The sequence below is a fragment of the Macrobrachium nipponense genome, chromosome 3 (genome assembly GCF_015104395.2).
Source record: "Macrobrachium nipponense isolate FS-2020 chromosome 3, ASM1510439v2, whole genome shotgun sequence".
Taxonomy (NCBI): Eukaryota; Metazoa; Arthropoda; class Malacostraca; order Decapoda; family Palaemonidae; genus Macrobrachium; species Macrobrachium nipponense.
The window spans coordinates 22,147,089-22,162,288 of record NC_087202.1 but is presented as its reverse complement, the minus strand read 5'-3'; the positions used below and the strand labels follow the sequence as shown (position 1 = coordinate 22,162,288).

At 40.9% G+C, this 15,200-nt stretch overlaps 1 protein-coding gene across 1 annotated transcript in view; it reads right to left on the bottom strand.

Moving 5' to 3' along the window:
* Positions 1 to 15,200, bottom strand: part of LOC135221657 (conserved oligomeric Golgi complex subunit 4-like) — a 304,771-nt gene that overhangs the window by 91,823 nt on the left and 197,748 nt on the right. The window contains exon 8 of the mRNA XM_064259355.1: positions 3,782 to 3,911. Coding sequence (XP_064115425.1) covers positions 3,782 to 3,911 — 130 coding nt within the window. The remainder of the gene's footprint in view (positions 1 to 3,781; positions 3,912 to 15,200) is intronic.

Below are 15,200 nucleotides of genomic sequence, written 5' to 3'. Positions count from 1 at the left end.
GCGTACGAGAGGGCAGCCATCTCAGTAATGATTAGGGAGTTAAGTGACCTCCCTAGCCTAGTCCGAGCATCGAACTCTGCCTGAATAAGACTATCAGGCAGGCTAGGGAGCTTTTCACCGAACTGATCCATAGCACAGTCCGGTTTGAGTTTTCTCAATGTGAAGGTAGCTGGCAGATTCTCCCACAGCTCGCCGAACGCAGGGAAGAGGGGAAATGTTGGTTCCGCTTCCCTTAGCTGCGGAATGGGTTCGTCCTTGAGTACAGCCTGCAGAGTCGTCTCCACCATCTTCGTTGCAAAGGGGAGTGAAGCCTCCTCCTCTGTGGCAAAAATGGTGAAAGGGCTCTTGAAGGCCTGGAGTTTGGTATTTGAGCAATCCCAATCCTCCAGGCAGTGAACCCACTCCCTCTGAGCGTGATCCCTGCTGTATATAAAACAGTTCTCCCTAGAGATCTTGTCCTCTCTATTGAGTGCTGTTTGGGTCAGCCTGGCATAACCTATGAAAGGCTGAGTCAATCCGGGGGGGTAGAACTCGAAGTCCTCAATCCTTCTCGTTCCACACTCCGGAATAGAAATCATGCCATCCTTGAAGGGAGCATAGGCTGCCACCCTCCAAGGATTATTCATAGAAAAGGCCGGCAGGGATTCGTAGGGTGGTAGCTGGACAAGACCAGTACCTCCTACTGGGAAGTTAGACTGCGGAGACTGATTCAGGCCGGCGAAGCGGTCATCGTGTCCTCTAACACGATTAGAAAGGTCCTGAATCGATTGGCCAGACTGGTTGATAGTGGTGGAGAGTTGAGCGAACATTTGCTCAAATCTCGTACCTAGAGAACTGACCATCTCTCCTACCTGTTGCAACACTCCTGCCGAGAAGGTGGCGGGATCGAATGCACTAGGTGCTGCCATCCCGACAGGAGTCACCGGAGCGGATCCGGTAGTTGCCGGAGAAGGTACTGGCTCGGCCGGAGCTCGGACCTTCTCCTTAGAAGCCTTGCTTCTTGACCCTCTAGAATGTGAAGATACCGCCTTCGCCTTCACTGCATCGGCGTAGGATGCCGAAGACTTACGTGATGAAGAAGACAACGACTTCTTGGTCGACGTCTTCTGGAGGGTCTTTTGCTCTCTGTGTCCCTTCACTTTCGGGGGCACAGAAGAAGCAGGCAAAGGGGACGGGATCTCAGATCCCGTGAAGCCTTGAAAGGAAGAAGAAGAAGGAACAGGAGAAGAAGATCCAGGTGCGCCCAAAGGTAGCCCTTGGGCGCCCGAAGCACCTACCTCGACCAACAAGTCCTCAACACCTACCGCCATTGGCTCAATGTTGATATCTAGAGTGGCGACGTCCGGCACCGCTTCCTGCGTCGAAATACTTCCAAACGCTTGCTGCACCTCTCGCTGAATGGAAGCTATGAGTGGGGCTGCCGTGGCGGGGTCTACGTACCCCGTTGCCTTCCCTCCTGGGAAGATCTGGACGGCTAGCTTTTTGTCCAGCACGTACGGCTGGCCCTTGGCGGCGTTCTTTCCAAAGCCGCCTACCCAAGCCTTCAGGGTTGCCAAGGCGACTTCCTTCACGGCGGCAGCCTGAAAGAGAGCGCCGTATGAAGCTTCTAATGGTGGAGTTACAGCTTAAAGTAAGACTTAAAACTAGCAAAGATAATTGATTGTAAGTATACTTTGTCTAGAAACCTACTCACCCCATCCAAAAGCTGACTCACGAGATCATAGCATATAGTGCATGCTTCGTGGTGCCAGGCAATTAACTCGCCGTGGGTAGTGGCGCACGGGGCGTGGGTCCTGCACTCCTCGTGGCCACAGGGGTCGTGGAGGACTGCATTGCAGCCCGGTTCCTGACAGTTGGTAGCCTGTAAGTGGAAGGATACATGAGTATCGGGATTACGCACTTACAGCCTAACATGAACTCCGTTGCATGCCGGAGTATGAAAGTTAGATTAAGACTAGTCCTCTACCGCAATACGTGTGGTTAGAAGGGCGGTCTGGTTGGGATCCGTGGCGTACGCCGGGAACAGATAAAGAGACCAACCAGGAGTGAGAAAAAGCCCAAGCGGAGAACGGCGGAGGCAGATAATGATAGATAACGACAGTGATAATATACATAAGGGGCGGCATGTATACTATAACATAGAGGTAAGACATGCCTTCCTTCCGACTACTAGAGGAGTGCCCGGGTAAGAAAGCAAGCTCTCCTCCGGTAGAGAAAGAAGGTATAGCAGGCAAGCTTTGAGACCACTAGTAGATCCCTACCCCGTTCGGCTGGCGGAGCCAGTAATACCGGATAACCGAAGGGGCCCCCGGCTAGCAAGCAGGGGCTCCGTCCGTTTATGGTAAAAATGAATAATGGGGGGGGGAGCGAACGGGAACACCGGGGTTGGTCGCGGGCGAGCGGGGGGAAGGGGTGCCAACAACCCCAACACCCCCACACATCGGATACCCCGGTACCTGAGACTATAAGTGGTCACCCAAGCACCCAGCTGGCTTGGACCTCCTCGGGCCCCCTTCAGAGAGAGAGGGAAGTAGGCTAAATGGTTGTCATGACAACCGAGGAGGGTCCGGCCAGACCCCTCCCTACCACGTGGAAGGGAGGGAAGGGAGTGGGTAAGACGCCCATGGGCGAACGTGATCGAGGGTGGACCAGAATGCGGTAGCAACACAACCACTAGGCAGAGACCACGTGAACCCAACCGTGCCAACGCATGGTACTGGGTGCCTAAAGCTAGCCTAGCATGAAAATAACACTGTATAAAATAACACTAGTATATAAATAATAAATAAATACATCGTAAAAGAATAGAAGGAACACACGAGTAAGAGAGATAGAAGCCCAGGAGAAGGCGAACTGATCCGAAGACCAGTCGACTACTCGGAGCCAGCCGTAGCCGATGAAGAGCAAAAGCTGGGATGCTGGACTGGAGAAAAACAGTATAGCCCTAAATACCAAAACCAAGACGATAACAGGTAAAAGGTATGGGATGTGGATCCTAAATTCTAAATACGATGTAAAAGAGAAGATGAACGCAAATATAGAGCCATGAAGGATAAGATGTCCTAGTATGGGAGACCGGGAAATCTTAAATACGAGGCGGCACATGGCCGCCACGAGTCAACCGGGAGACCGTATATAACCTAAAAAACGGAAAATACTGGTCCCTGGAAGACAAAAATACAAAATCTTAACCTTTCGGGCACTTAACTTAGCCGTGGCGATAGCAGCGCGTTCCATCTTGGATAAAATCCTAATAATAGCGAACACAACACGAGATAGAAATAACACGAGTGTTGTAACTGAGCTAATAACAAAGGATGGTTACTAGAGGCGCTGCGCTCCGCTTGGCGTCGGTATTAGTAGTAGTAGCGGGCGCATCACCCTTTGGGATCAGCTCTCTCAGGTGGGGATTTTGAGGTGGAATATCTAAATGGCAAGTGGTTCGTGGTAGTGATCTCACTCGCCCGTTACCATACCGACACTTCTTTTATAGAGTGAGCGAGTCAGTTTTACTGACATTTTCTTGATTTTATTTTTTCTCTGGTAATTATTAGGTTATTTACCTAGAAATAATGAACTTAAGGATTATTTCACAGGCCGACACGAACTGAGCCCAGAAAATGCTATCTGACTCAAGTCAGACTTTAATATGTATTGCGTATTAATACACAAAGTTGGGTAACATCGCATATGAAGCAGCTACAATGAAATAAAATGTATCAAATTAATAAACAATGAAAAGAGCCAATGATAACCTAAATGCAATTCCCTCTCAACTTACAGCTACTCGTCTCCTGATGAACCGGAGGTAAAGTTCTGAACGAGCATTCATCAATGTCAGTTCTCCAAGTAGTGTATCTAAATCTCTTGGATCTGGTAGATCTATCCTGGCATCTTTACCCCCACCTGACCTGTAAAAATGAAATTCCATTTTTAAAGTACAAAATACTTTCTAATAATGCCCATGTTTCCTAAATACAAACAACTTACTTTGCTTATTCTAGTCTAGCCCTGCAAGAGCTACATTAATTGGTTTTCATGGTCTGGTTACACTACATACATTGAAAATCTAGTTATCCTATTGTGCACTGGAAACCTTGGCAATGACAGAAAACAAGTTTTAAAAAGATATGATCATAAAATGTAAAGATTCATGGCTGGAGTACATTGAATTGAATATAGGATTTAGGCATTAAGCCAAGCAATGGGGCATCAAAGGCCATTCAGCGCTATATAACAAAATTCATTCAATCATATATCTGTATACTCACACCATTTAGTACCATTTTAACCTTTAATATCAATCGCAACACTTTCATACAATAAAATCTAGATGTGAAATAAATAAGGATTAAAAGGGTAAAATAAATAAATAAATTAATAAAATCAATTATAGCTCGTAATATAACCCAATACTTTGTATAAATTTTCTCAAGTTCAGGGTATTCAGTTTTCCCCCAGTCCCCCAGTATCTCTCAAAGGTTTGTCCTGGAGTAAATGTGTCCTCCTCTGAAGATTAAAAACAGGACAATCAACTAAAATATGCTTAACATCCATTGTCACTTGACAGGTATTACAGTGAGGGGCCTGTCTCCCTTACCCCACTCTTCATTAAATAATTGTGCGTTGCATGTGTATGGCCAATACGCAGCCTAGTTAAAATAATGGTATCCCTCCTACTTGTAGCATTACAAGATGACCATTTATCCACCAATGGGTGGATGTGTTTCAATTTTGTATTAGTGGTCAGTTCAGACCATCGAGCCTGCCACTTATTTTTACAGTAAAGATGAATCTCACTTTTAAGATCTTGTAAGGAATACTAAAGGGGGATGGATTACTTAGCCCTGAAGCTTCCATTTGCTGCCTTATCTACTTGTTCATTTCCATCCACCCCAACATGGGCAGGGACCCAACAGAAGTGAACACTGATACTCTTCCTAGATTGCAGAAGTACTAACCAGTCCTGCACCTCTTGTCTAGATGATGGCCTGGCGATAATTTGTTTTAATGAGAGTAAAACACTATTGGAATCCGTAAAATTAATTGTAATAAAAACTATTTTGGTGGCCATTTTTAAAAATATGTTGGACTGCGAGAATTATTGCGTACAGCTCAGCAGTAAATATTGAACAAGAGGATGGGAGTTTCCTTCTAATAACAGTATCCCCCACCACAGCTGCACTTCCAACTCCTGCAGCCGATTTGGAGCCATCTGTAAAAACATGTTTTCCCATGATGTTGACCAGCATGATTTAAAAAACTCACTTTTCATTACCCTCCACTAGGTAAGGTATTTTTCCCTCCTGCCGTAAAAACATACTTTAACAGGTGGATTACACCAAGGGGGAGACTTGGGATATCCCACCTCTGCTATCTGTGCTGTTAACAAGCCTACTTCTCTAGCATCATTTTTCAGCTGTACTTCCAAAGGAGCTTGGGCATCTGGATCTGGTTAGGAGCCCGATCTAAAGCGCCCCCTAACAAATAATTTATAGTTAGGATTGTTTCTCACCGCAAGGGACCTAGCTAAATACCTCAAACTCAACTCCTCTCTGCGAATGGAAAGGGGAGGTATGCCAGAATCCACATAGAGACTGTCAATGGGAGATGTTCGTAAGCACCTGTGCAGATGCGAAGCCCCAGCATTGTGAACAATATCAAGTTTTCCAAGTAAAGTCTTTGCAGCTGACCCATATATTTGGCATGCATAGTCTAACTTGCTCAGACACAAAGATGTATAAATTCTAAGCAAAGTTGTTCTATCAGCACCCCAATCAAAATGCGATACAACTTTCAGAATGTTCAGTGACTTCTTAACCCTGATAGATAGGTCATTTATATGGGGACCAAATGTCATTTCTTGTCGAAAATGACTCCAAGAAACTTGATATTATCCTCATAAGGCAAAATACAATCATTTAAGAAAAGGGTGGGGATCTCTTCCCTTTTACGAGTACGAGTAAAGCGAATGGCTTTGGTCTTCTGAGGTGAAAACATGAATCCACGAGAATTTGCCCATGCGGATGCAGCATTTATTGCAATTTGAAGATTTTGGCATGCTTGTAGTGCAGATGATCCACTACAGTAAATTGCAAAGTCATCGACAAATAGTGATCCTTGTATGCCAGGAGGTATGTGACTCATGAGACTATTAATAGCGACAGCATGGCTGGAGTACAGGGAGTAATTATATTACAAATGAGAAATTTATGGAGAGATGCAGTGTCAAGAGGCTGGAAAAAGACCTAGTTGGTTCGGATACTTGAAAAGAATGGATGATGTAGAGTTGGTCAGAGAAGCATTAGACTTTAGTGACAAGGCAAAAATGTGTAAGAAAGACAAGGAAATCACTGAGAAAGGAGATAAATGAAGACCTGGACTAGCTACATATGAACTAAAGCAGAAATATAGGGGGAAATACTGACTTGAAAGCTTTATGGTAATGATGAAGATGAATATTATTTTTCTTAAGGTATACTACCCAGTACTATACAGTGCATTGCAGCATTACATCATTAATAAGCATCATATTACCATATCTTGAGTCTCTTTCAACAGCATCCCCCTTTAAATTCAGCTTTGCTACTCACATCACAATGACTATTTCACAGTTTTAAAGCAGATGAAGAAGATATTAATCTGCAGACTGGTAAGGAGGCATTCCTTAACACACAGTTAAATGACATAAAATATACGACAACATTTCTCATTTTTCTATTACAAGTAACTACTATTTAACCTATACTATTAGGTCTCTTTTGGAGGAGGCAATACCAAAGTTATTTTCTTCAGCATCCTGTAGTCAAATACATAAAATCAACGATAAACACCAATAACGGCAACAAATCTTGGGTACCTCCTTGGCCTCTGATTTCCCAAATGGTGCTCACCATCACCTTAAACATGTGCACAGCAAAAGTCTGAGCCTTTATCATTTATTATTTAAAAGTTTGATGCCCAGCTGCCTGCACACAGATCACTGAGTAAAAAGCACACATGAAAAGTATGATGATAAAGCACATAACTGTTCCCTACTTGACCAAATATTCACTTATAACAAAGTTTCATATATACAGGCAGTCCCCGGGTTACGACGGGTTCGGCTTATGACGTTCCGAGGTTAAGGCGCTTTTCAATTATATTCATCAGAAATTATTTCCAGGGTTACGACGCTTCCAAAGCTGATCTGGTAGAAGAAATGACACCAAAAATGAAAAATAATCAATATTTGAAGGTTTCTTTTATGAAAAATACAATAAGAATGCAGTTTACAGAGTTTTGAATGCTTCCAAAGCATCAAAAGTAAGGTTTTTCTTAGGATTTTTTTATGATGTTCCGGCTTACGATAATTTTCGGGTTACAACGCGTCTCAAAAACGGAACCCCCGTCGTAACCGGGGACTGCCTGTACTTGCCAAGTAATTACAGAGCTAAGTATTTTTGACTTACAAGGCAAATTTTTTAAAATTAAAGCATGATAATGACTTTGAAATAAAATAATCTGCCATAATTGAATGTAATACTTGTTGTTTCCTTACTTGGCAAGAGAGCTACTTGCAGGGGAGTACTGCTTCTGGTTAATGCTCATTTTGACATGCATTGGTGTAACAGTATAGCCCTGGGTCACCTTTACTTGGGAGGGAACTTTGCAGTGAGGGATAATGTCCGAGTGCTAACCAAGTTTACAAAAGGTGCCCTTGCCGTGGGCACAGTACCAAGATAAAAACCAGACGACACTGTCACCTAATCTGGAAACACTCAATAAAGACCATACCCTATCCACTAAGACTCGAAAACCCTATATCAAGGTGAAAAGATACCAGGAGAAAAAGTGTGCTTCCTATAACTCCTCACCTAATATCATACCAGCTACCGATAAAGGTCCCAATGCTAATACAATCATTAAACATGGTTTGTACGTCTTTCAAATAATGAGAAGCAAAAATTGACTTGCACTTCCAGTACATGGACTGGATAAAATGTGTACAAGGACAGTTAATGTCTGAATGCCAAGAAAGTGGACACAGCTCTGATGTCATGTGTTAATACTTTAAAGTTAGGTAAAAATTCCTCTTGGACCTGGGAGTGTGCTTCTTAAATTAAACCTCTCAGAAAAAAACAACAAGGCATTCTTTGTCATAGGGCAAGATAGGTTCTTAACTGAACGCTAGAGGTTATCAGAAGTACGCCAAATCTTTTCTGTCCTATGTAGGCAGTGTTTCAGTGCCCTAACTGGATATAAGACCCTTTCTTCTTCCTCTTATCCTAGGATATCTGATAAGTTCTTAATCAAAAGCCTAGGGTGAAGGAACAAACTGTCCCCCCTTGAGAGAAGCCCACTTTCTTGTCAATGGCTTGAATTTAGCTGATAATTTAGCTGGGGCTAACACAAAGAGAAAGAGTCTTACGAGTCAAATTCCTGATGGAAAAAGTCCTGAGGGGTTGAAATGATAGGCCCAACAGTCAATTAAGGACCACATCCAGATTCCAGGATACTGAAAAATTGTCTTTTTTAGATTTCATTATCTCTAAAGACTTCAACAGGTCCTTGATATAGGGGTTTGAAGAGAGATCCAATCCCCTTTGTTTAAAGACTAGGCTAAGCATAGCCCTATATAGCCTTTAACATTCCACTCCTCAGCGAAACGAGAGGAGCCATTACTCTAGGTACCGCTAATGTTTGGGAAGTCAACTACTGTTACTGTGAGTTTAAAAAAATCCCATATCGTCTACATTATAGTTTGAAAAGAATCTTGATAATGGTATCAATGAAAAGATAAATAATTTTCCTAGTTACATGTTCTGTTTTCATTATTATAATATCAATACTTTTCACAAAGGAACACAAAGAATTTCCCAAATGCACAGACAACTTTTGTTGGAATGGAATTTCCCTAACAATTTCTGCTTCATAAAACACTAATACGTATTCTATATTTCCTCTTCAAATAGGTTTCCCCTTAACACCCATTTATCTGTGATTATCAATTTCCATTAATGGACTGATATTGTTCTCATATTATTGAATTTGGAGCCCTTTTTGTATAATAATACCAATCACCTTGGTCTAAATCAGCTATATTCATCTAATGGAGAAATGGAGAATATACTGTCCTGACAACCAAACAAGAAAGATGCATTTACGAAATTACTAATGAATTATTTCTTGTTTTCCTGAAAAAAATTGTTACTGGGGAGCTCACTGATATAATAATTTTGTTATATCTAAAAGTAAAAATATAAAAAAGAACAAAATATTGACATAACCATAAAATAAACTGTTAAACTTATTGTAACTACTGTATATGACATACATTCCAGGTGTTATTTACAAAGTGTGAAACTTCCCAACCTATCCTACACTGCCAACAGCCCACACCCATAAGTGCCCACACATAGGGGCAAGAGGGGGGGGGCCTTGAAATCCTGGAATATATATATATATATATATATAATATATATATATATATATATATATATATATATATATATATATATATATATATACATATACATATACATATCATATACATATACATATACATATACATATACATATACATATACATATACATATATATATATATATATATATATATATATATATATATATATATATATATATATATATATATATATATACAGGCGGTCCCCGCCTTACGACGGTTCCGGCTTACGACGTTCCGAGGTTACGACGCTTTTCTTAAATATTCAATGGAAAAATCCTCCTGGGTTATGACGCTTGTTCCGAGGTTACGACGCTGACGCTTCCGACGCTCCGAGTTAACGACGCTTTAAAAAACGCATGCTATGATAAAATCCTTTATAGTTAGCACAGTATATAAAAAATAAAAATATTTTGGTTACATTACAAAAAAATAAAGAAAAATTTTGAGGTTATGATGATTTTCGACTTTTTTTTTTTTTTGTATTTTTTGAATTTTTTTAGTGACGCGCATATGCGGAACTAGTTTTAGAGCGAATGAATACACTAGCTTGGATGCGCACTTTAAATCAGTCCAAAAGCGCAAATAATGAAAAAATCATTGCTTGTTTCCAGTACATAATTAAAAAAACTAAGTTTCTGGTTAGATTACAACGCAAATTCCAAGGTTACGACGTTTTGTTATGCTTTTTAACGATACCTCATACGCAGACTAGTTTTTGAGCGGAGGCGATAAATTAATTTACGCTATTAAACTGTATGGTAAATTGACCAAACAACGACCTCGAACGGTCGAGGACGCTAAGCGTAACAATACCAAAGGACGCCACTTCAATCGCGTGCCTGCCTGAAGTTCAGTCGGTTGTGTGCTAAGACGTTTGCTGATTTTCCTTGCCATTTTCGCGAATTTACAATGGCTCCTAAACGCCAAAGTACTTCCTCCCGATGATAGTTCATCCAAGAAGAGGAAGGTCATCACAATGGAGGTAAAATATGACGTGGTGAAGCGTTGAGGAGAAGGAGAAACTAACACCAAAATAGGTCGTGCTTTAGGCTTGAGCAGGACGACGGTGGTAACCATTGTGAAAGACAAGGAACGTATTCTGAAGCACGTTAAGGATGCTGCACGATGAAGTCAACGGTGATAAACGAGAAGCACCGTAGCCAGAGCATTGTTGAAATGGAGAAGCTCCTGATGATCTGGCTGGAGGACCAGAACCAGCGACGTGTTCCGGTGAGCTTAAGTGTGGATCCAGGAGGAACTAGAGCGCTGCGGATGAGGCAGTAGTGAAAAAGTTTGGCGAAGGCAGTGCTGGTGGTGAATTTTCTGCGAGTAGAGGTTGGTTTACCGTTTTAAGGCTCGTGCAAATTTGCATAATGTGAAGCTGCAAGTGGAAGCTGCTAGTGCTGATAGCGAAGCAGCAGGTAGTTTTCCAGGTGGTTTGGCCGAGATAATTAAGGATGGTGGTTACACAGCTGACCAAGTCTTTAATGTGGATGAGACTGGATTATTTTGGAAAGAATGCCAAATCGAACCTACCTTTCCAAGGAGGAGAACCTGGAGAAGTCAGCACCTGGCCATAAAGCTGGAAAGGAGCGACTGACTTTGCTGTTTGGGGCCAATGCAAGTGGCGATTTGAACTGAAGCCCTTGCTGGTGTATTTTGGCCGAGAATCCCAGGGCTTTCAAGAGCATTTTCAAGAGGTCAACTCCCTGTGATTGGAAATCAAATAAGAAGGCTTGGGTTACCTTGATGGTCTTTCGAAGATTGGTTCAATGACCATTTCGTGCCAGCAGTGGAACGGTATTTGACTTCGAAGGGTCTGCCTTTTAAGGCCCTCTTAGTCCTGGACAATGCCCCTGGTCACCCTTCAAATTTGAGCGACATGCACCCTAATGTGAAGGTGGTGTACCTCCCACCCAATACCACATCGCTGATACAGCCAATGGACCAGGGAGTAATAGCTAATTTCAAGGCTGACTACCTTAGAAGGACCATACGTTTTTTTGCTTTGAGGGCCATAGAAGCTAACAAGGAGTTGACACGGAAGCAATTCTGGAAGGGCTACAACATTGCTGATGCAGTGAAGAATATTGCAAGTGCTTGGGACGAGGTGAAGATGAACACTTTAAATGGGGCCTGGAAGAAACTGTGTCCACAGTTTGTGCACAGTTTTGAAGGCTTTGACCAGGCAGAAGACGTCAAGACTGTGACGAATAAAATCGTAGGGCTAAGCAAGAGGCTGAAACTAGATCTTGAACCTGATGATGTAACAGAGCTGCTGGCATCCCATGGAGAGGAATTGTCAGCAGAGGACCTGCTTGAACTTGAACAGCAAATGATTGAGAAGAGGAGGGGCACCAAACCGAAAGCCAAAGCCAGGTCATTAACTGTGAAAGGCTTGTCAGAGGGTTTTACTCATCTGGAGAGAGCCTTGGCTTCTTTTGAGGCAGAAGACCCTAACGTTGCCAGGTTTGACAAAATAAAACGTGGAATGTTGGACTTAGTAACTTTCTACAAGGAGACCCTGAAGGAGAAGCAGACAAAGAGAAGTGTGCAGTCCAGGCTTGACACTTTCTTTCACAAGTCTCCAGTACCACCACCTCCCACTCCTAGTCCTGGTAAGGAATTCTGAACTGTTTTACTAATTTATGTGTTTACATAGTGTACATATAAATGTGTTAATTTTTAATGTAACGACTAAATGTAAGAGTAAATTGTAACTTCATTAATTTTCATCATTTGTAATTTTATTGCAGAAGTGGTGACAGTTCCAGATCCCCCTGTACTACCTGTGACAGTTCCAGATCTCCCTGTACTACCTGTGACAGTTCCAGATCTCCCTGTACTACCTGTGACAGTTCCAGATCCCCCTGTACCTGGACCCTCTGTAGCAGCCCGTCCACCTGTACGTGTACAATCAGGTAAGCAATTTCATTTTCTCATTTTCATGTTGGAAATTGTTTACACCCTACTAGTACATTATGGCATACATACGTACACTAACTTACATAGTGGTACAATGTGTTTGATGTTGCATAACCTTATTATTTTTTTTTCATTTCAGACACCTTTGATAGTGACAGCGACCCAGATGACCCTGAGCCTTTCCATGGTTTTGATGCCTCGCCCTATTCATCAGGTAAGGAATCCTTAACAAATTTGTATAAAATGTTTTATAAATTGCTAATAGAAATTTTATTAAAAGTGTACATATGCTACAGTTACATCCACCTTATATTTATGTACCCTATCATTCTTTCCAGATCTAGATGTTCCCTCATCAGAGCCCATCAGTTTGATACGAGTAGTATCACCTCTCCAACTCCTTCAGGTAAAAGAATTCTTCATTTTTTATATTGTACATATTACACACTACATATGTCAAACAGTAATAACATGTGCAGTAGTTACAGTAGTAACTCTATCATTTTATATATTTTTTCATCCAGACTCCCAAGCACCTGCCCATCCCACTCCATAGCCCAGCCACCCACTCATCACCATATGCCCATCCCAGTAAGCAAGCCAACCACTAGAATTTGGTAAGGACATTTTTTTTTTATTAATGTTTTATTATTACATATGTAATAACCATGTTATGTATGTAACATACATACTATAATCATATGTACATTATCAGTTCCAGACTAGCATGCACCTGTGACTTACATAAACCAGACCTCTACATAGCCTACATGTCTTCATTTTGCTGAAGGTAAGGAATTCTCAGTTGTGTTTAATGTTTGCATACGTACAATAAATTTTGTTTTGTACACCTAAGTGGTTACATACTGTCCTTTAATATTAATTCTTCATTCCAGACTGCCCATCATCCTAGCCTGTTATCTGTGATAAAGCACACTGAAGTTAGGTTTGGAATGCATCCTTATCATGAATGCTCTACACCTCCACCTCCATCTCCCACAACCTAGGTACAGCTTTGAGACTCACTAAAAGTTGGTAAGTTATGTAAGGAATTTCTAAATTAAGTTTTATACTACATGTTATATGTGATATTAAACCACTGTATGGTGCATATTACTGTAGTAACTTACTCTGCATAGAGGGACTTACTGACAAAATTATTTTTTTGTACATTCCAGAGTCCCCTGAATGATGAAGGCTATGGGGCCACATAAGACTTTGTCCATCCAGGGTACATAGCACGACAACTTTAAAAACTAAAAAAGTAAGGAATTAATTAACATACATTAACTCTTTAGTACTCTTGATATTATCTACGTATTAATTAATATTGCATTCACGACTTTCTGTAGTGTATATTTTGTGTACACTAATTTTTGTTACTTTTTCCTTCCAGAACCACATTTTTCACACAACTCAGGTTGTTACTACACATTACAAGTGTCATCAAGGGATAACTACAAGTAGAGGCACCCCATTTTGTGGATGGAAAAAACCCCTTCAGGAAAGATACGTATCAAATGTAAACGTTTGTAGTGTAACAAAAGTAGAACAGTAAGTTTTTACATACAGTATTACATACGTACATAACTTTTTTTTACAGGAATTTCCAACCAAGTTTGATTACATACATGTTATAAACACTGTACGTATGGTTACTGTATGTAACTTACTAAACATACATACATGACTTAACTATGATACTTTTTTTGGTACATTCCAGATCCCAGGACCCCCTCCATGATGCAGGCTATGGGGCCACATAAAACTTTGTCCCTCCAGGGTTACATACATAGCACGACAACTGTAAAACTACTACAGTACTAAAGGTAAAGGAATTATACATAGTAATTAACATACATTAAGTAAGTTTTATACTAAAAAAAAAAAGTGACCCAAGATCTCTCATATGGGATAAGTGATCAAGGTCCCTCATGGAATTATAGTACATACGTAACTGTAACTTGCAAGGTTGGTAAAATCTCCACTCCCATGCTGAACAGGGAGTGTAGACAATCATTTACAACATGCATACCAGTTGATATTAAACCACTGTATGGTGCATATTACTGTATGTAACTTACTATGCATAGATGTACTTACTGACAAAATATTGTTTTTTGTACATCCAGAACCCCCTGAATGATGTAGGCTATGGGCCACATAAGAACTTTGTCCATCCAGGGTTACATAGCACGACAACTTTAAACCTAAAGTAAGGGAATTAATTCACATACATTAACTTTTAACTCTTGATATAACTCAAAGTAAGGGAATTATAAACTAAAAGTAAGGAATTAATTAACTATACATTAACTCCTTTTACTCTTGATATCTATATTTACATATTGCATCAGGAGTGTGTGTAGTATTGTACTAATTGTGTTATACTTTTACCTTCCAGAGATACCAGACTGGGATTTTTAGTGTAGTCCAGGATGTCTACCAAAGGATACATAGGGTATAGTGTATAAATAGTGTATAATCTAACTAAGGATAGTAGTGTACTACATATTAGTGTATAAATAAGGCAACTAAGGGACTTGGTAAAATACTTCAAGATTGTGCTTTATAGTGTCACAAGAGTATAATAAAGATTATATAACCTTCAAGAAAACCATCATTTGGCATTGAAATAACCACATACACATCATGCAATACTTGCATGTCACACAGGTAAGGTCTCTTTAACTTTTTATTAGTTTAAGCATATTCCAAGTGTCGTTCCGGCTTACGACGATTTTGGCTTACGACGCGTCTCAAGAACAGGAAAACCCGTCGTAACCAGGGGGACTGCTGATATGGGATATGTATATGTATATGT